Below are 4274 nucleotides of genomic sequence, written 5' to 3' on the forward strand. Positions count from 1 at the left end.
ACTGATTTAAAAAAATCTTCAATCTTCCACGTTGTTTGTGATTGTCATGGACTTTATTTATATTTCCAAGAAAACGGAACTAAGTATATAAGTCAGCTAGTATATTATAATAAAGATGAAACGTTAAGTACATTATGTAATTATTACATGTAATAGGGCAGGATTCGCCCATCCTGGCTAGTACATATAATAAACACGCAAATCCGGCAAACAATAACTTTAATTTTCTTCAACTTGCATAGTTAGTTGTTCCTGGTGCCTCACACTACCAGCATGATTCGGGTATGTTAATATTTTATTATTGTAACTAATAAACATAAACTATACGGTAAAGCATACTATACGGTAAACCATAAACTATACGGTAAAGCATAGCAATACATACTTAAGTATACAAAAGCCATTGCGAATCCAAACGCAATATTATTTACACAATTATTTTTTTAACCATGTCTTTCTTTAATCGTGTTCAATATTCACTTTCAGGTAATTAAAGATAACGTTGATTATACCTTTAAATACTACGTTAGTGATATAATCTAGTCAATGATTACACTGTACTGGCTATAATCGTAGCTGGACGATAGACTAGGTTAATGACCGCTGCAATAGATACAATTAAAATTTAACTTAAAATTTACGTCACAAATAAAACAGAAAACTTGTAACCAACTAGTGTTTATGTTGATGCTGAGGTTTAATAATATTAATTTAAAGATATCTTATAAGATTCTAGTACTCGCTGCCTTCTTGGTGATCGGTAACGCAGCAGAGGAGGCGAACGCGCCTACTAAAGAGGCAAATGTACCCGTTGAAGAACTAAAGGTGGAAGACTCCGAAAGCCAACCATCGTCTCAGCAAGCGTCTCATAATGATGCATACTTTGGTTCTGATAACAACCGAGTGTGGGACTCACGAAAGGGTCGAGTACGTATTTTAGTATTTCCACTCAGTCACATTCTGTAACGATGTTTTATAATTCGATAGCGTGCGTTTTGAATTCTTCTGTATCTCTCTATACACAGTAGAGTGTTATTTTATTTTTATTTTTATTCTTTACAAGTTAGCCCTTAACTGCAATCTCACCTGATGGTAAGTGGAAGTTGTTAGGGGGCTAACTTGTTATGAAAATCCACCCTTTCGGTTTCTACACGACATCGTACCGGAACGCTAAATCGCTTGGCGGTACGTCTTTGATGGTAGGGTGGTAACTAGCCACGGCCGAAGCCTTCCACCAGCCAGACCTAACCCAATTAAGAAAACTTCAATCCACCCAGCTGGGGATCGAACCCAGGACGTCTTGTAAATCCACCGCGCTTACGACTGCACCACGAAGGCCGTCAAAGAGAAAAACAGAGTTGAATATACTCACGTTGTTGAGCTATAAAACATTAATATGCACATATTATAACGTGCCTGTAACTCCACATTCATAAGCGGCTGTTGCTCATCAGCAACGATACTCTTATGAATGTCTCCAATGAAAATGTACCAAAACAAAAGTCAGCAGCGCTAATCTGAAACGAAATAGTGCAGACAGATTACACTCGTACATACGATAACTAAACACTCGTAAATACGTAAGCAAAATTATAAGTAACTAGCAGAACCTCGCTGTTTCAGCCTCTTAGTTCCCATTCCCATTAGAATACGGGAATGAAATATAGCTTATGTTACTCCCTGATAATGTAGCTTTCTGTTGATGAAAGAATTTTTGAAATCAGTCGAGTAGTTTTTCAGTTTATTTGTTAATTACAAAAATACACGTTTCCTCTTTATTATATTACGAGTAGTATAGATTTAACTTTGCCTTAGCGCCTGTTTGAATGCACACATCAAATACGTTGTGTGTCGTATGTCTATAACGTTTAATTTCTCAATAAGTACATTTTATTTTCAGGGTGAAAGACTCGATTTAACTGAAGAAGAAAATAGGTAAGATGTTTTATTAAATCAACCAAAAAGTTGTTTTTTCTTACTTTGAAGTTATGATTCAGTTCAACTGAATTATTCTATGCCAGATTATACATGTAGTAAGTAATCTGATTAAAATAAAATAAAAAGCCTTTTATTTCCAGTACATACACAATTTTGTGAGAATTACCTACTTTTAAAAATTAATATGTAACTATTCTATGGTATTTATTTAAAGAACTATATTTTGCTGGAACCCCCTCAGGTAAAGGCCTCCTCCAAAGATTTCCATTTTTCCCGGTCTATAGCGATTTGAAGCCATTGTGGGCCTGCAATTTTTTTAATATCATCGTCCCATCTAGAGTATGGTCTTCCTCTGTAGCGTTTGCCCGCTGGACCTTTCCATGATGTCACGGTTTTGGTCCATCTTTTGTCTTTGAGTCTGGCTATATGCCCAGCCCATTTCCATTTTAATTTTTGGCTGTGTGTTACAGCACACAGCCAAAAATTAGATTTGATCGCAGATCTTAATTTAGTGTGATTAAGTAATCTGATTATAGGTATAAAATAAATCTGATCGTAGATATTTTTTTACATAACCTTTAGAGATAAATATTATGCGAGATTTCGACCTTTTCGCTAGGCAAATTAATTTTCATTATATTTTGAAAGATCTTTGGACTTCTTATAAAGCTACATTAGTTAGCATCGCTTCGGCTTCTCAGCTTGTTCTGCTACAACCTATAGTTATCTTTAAGATGAATAGGCAAAACCAGGTCGCTGGAAATCATAACCCAGAAAACGATTTTATTCATCTTAATCTTGGTAAAAAATAGAATCTTGGTCATTTCAAACGCACAGAAATTTTATATACTGGTATAATTAATCGTCGTAGCATTTATCATCATAGTTATATCAGTTGTATTGAAATATTGAAAATTTCTTACTTTTGCTATCTTACCTTCTCTATATATTAAATATGATTTTTACACAGGATCGTGCAAGACGTTTACAGCCCCGATTACTACGAGCCGAACATAATATTGGATTACAGATATTTGAAAAGCGGAGGAAGAGGGTACGCTAGAAGCGATGGCGGACAAATCCTCATCCTACCGAGGAGGAACCACATGCCCGTCATACACAACAACTATGACACACTAATTGAATTCCTCCGTTTGAAACATCTAGAAGAAATGGAAAGAAAATGGGGAAGAATGTTAAAACGCGAACGCGAAGAAAGGGGTCGTGGCCCAGAATCGTATGATGATTATGGTGAAGGACGTAGAGCTTAAGTTAATATACTTGATGTTTGAAATGCTGTTATTATGATACTACTTAGAATTTGTAAATATCAGATTAACTTTGGAAACTTTTACTTTTGTATTTTATTAAATATTTATTTTAAATTCTTATTCAGTTTGCTTTCTCCTTCATTTTGTTTCTTACTAAACGTTTATTAATCCACTAACTGGTGTTTTATTTAATTACAATATCTCCTTTAATGTTTTTTTTTCAACGAATGAACAGCGATCTCAGCTGATGTGACGCGACAATCTAAATTATTAGGGTCTAAGATCCGGCGTAAGGAATATATACCGCCATCTGTTATTTATTTGGGAAAAGGAATAAAGGATAAAAAATATTCCCATAAACACATACCGAATAGGTTGCCTAGTTAAATTGCGGTCAAACTCATTTTTCATACAAAATGTGGGAAACCATAAGTTAGATCAAAGGCAACTTAATCCAGTAAAATGAAGCATAAGATATCTGTTTATATCTGGCAACCCCACAGTTGCGGTATGAAAACAACCTTTACGTTTTCTATTCTGTTAATTATATTGTTTTAACTAGTGTACGATTTTTATTCACTAAGCAAAGAGTAGATTAGACCAATTTAATTAAAGAATATTTTCTATAATTTATTTATTATTAATACCAAATAAATAACAGATGATATTCCTTATGCCGGATCTCGTACTATTAATATGATGCGTGTTGTTTGGTCAATTCATAATCTTGAACTTAGGTACGGGGAAGCTAAATCACCACAACGTCTTTATTAAGGCAACCACCGACTAGATACCATTAACAATGCATTCTTTAATTTAATTTTGCGGGTACATCGTCTTCCGTTAATTCTATTATAATTATACGTTTGACGTTGTTGTCAATAGAGATTTTAAAACATAATTATGTACCCTCGCCGGTGCTGCCCCAGTGATATTTTTTTTAAATTCCCTGGAAAAAGGCTTATTGTCAAAAACAATCCTTGATCTATACATACGAGTCACTATTCGTATAATAAATCATGTAAAATTTCAAACTAGGTCATAGCACAAGCCTACTTTTGTTAT

General features: G+C 34.3%; 1 protein-coding gene across 1 annotated transcript; it reads left to right on the plus strand.

Moving 5' to 3' along the window:
- The first annotated feature begins 427 nt into the window (after window positions 1-427).
- Window positions 428-3383, plus strand: LOC112058224 (uncharacterized). Its single transcript, XM_024098932.2, has 3 exons — window positions 428-927; window positions 1901-1935; window positions 2909-3383. The coding sequence occupies exons 1-3, from the start codon at window positions 682-684 to the stop codon at window positions 3207-3209; spliced, it is 582 nt and encodes a 193-aa protein (XP_023954700.2). The 5' UTR covers window positions 428-681; the 3' UTR covers window positions 3210-3383.
- The last annotated feature ends 891 nt before the right edge of the window (window positions 3384-4274 follow it).

The sequence above is a fragment of the Bicyclus anynana genome, chromosome 7 (genome assembly GCF_947172395.1).
Source record: "Bicyclus anynana chromosome 7, ilBicAnyn1.1, whole genome shotgun sequence".
NCBI classification, from domain to species: Eukaryota; Metazoa; Arthropoda; class Insecta; order Lepidoptera; family Nymphalidae; genus Bicyclus; species Bicyclus anynana.

Excerpts from the sequence above, each read along its gene's own strand:
- LOC112058224 (XM_024098932.2), top strand. The coding sequence starts at position 682 with ATGTTGATGCTGAGGTTTAATAATATTAATTTAAAGATATCTTATAAG. Across the intron at positions 928-1,900 it reads GGGACTCACGAAAGGGTCGA|GGTGAAAGACTCGATTTAAC; the intron begins GTACGTATTTTA and ends TTTTATTTTCAG. Across the intron at positions 1,936-2,908 it reads TTAACTGAAGAAGAAAATAG|GATCGTGCAAGACGTTTACA; the intron begins GTAAGATGTTTT and ends ATTTTTACACAG.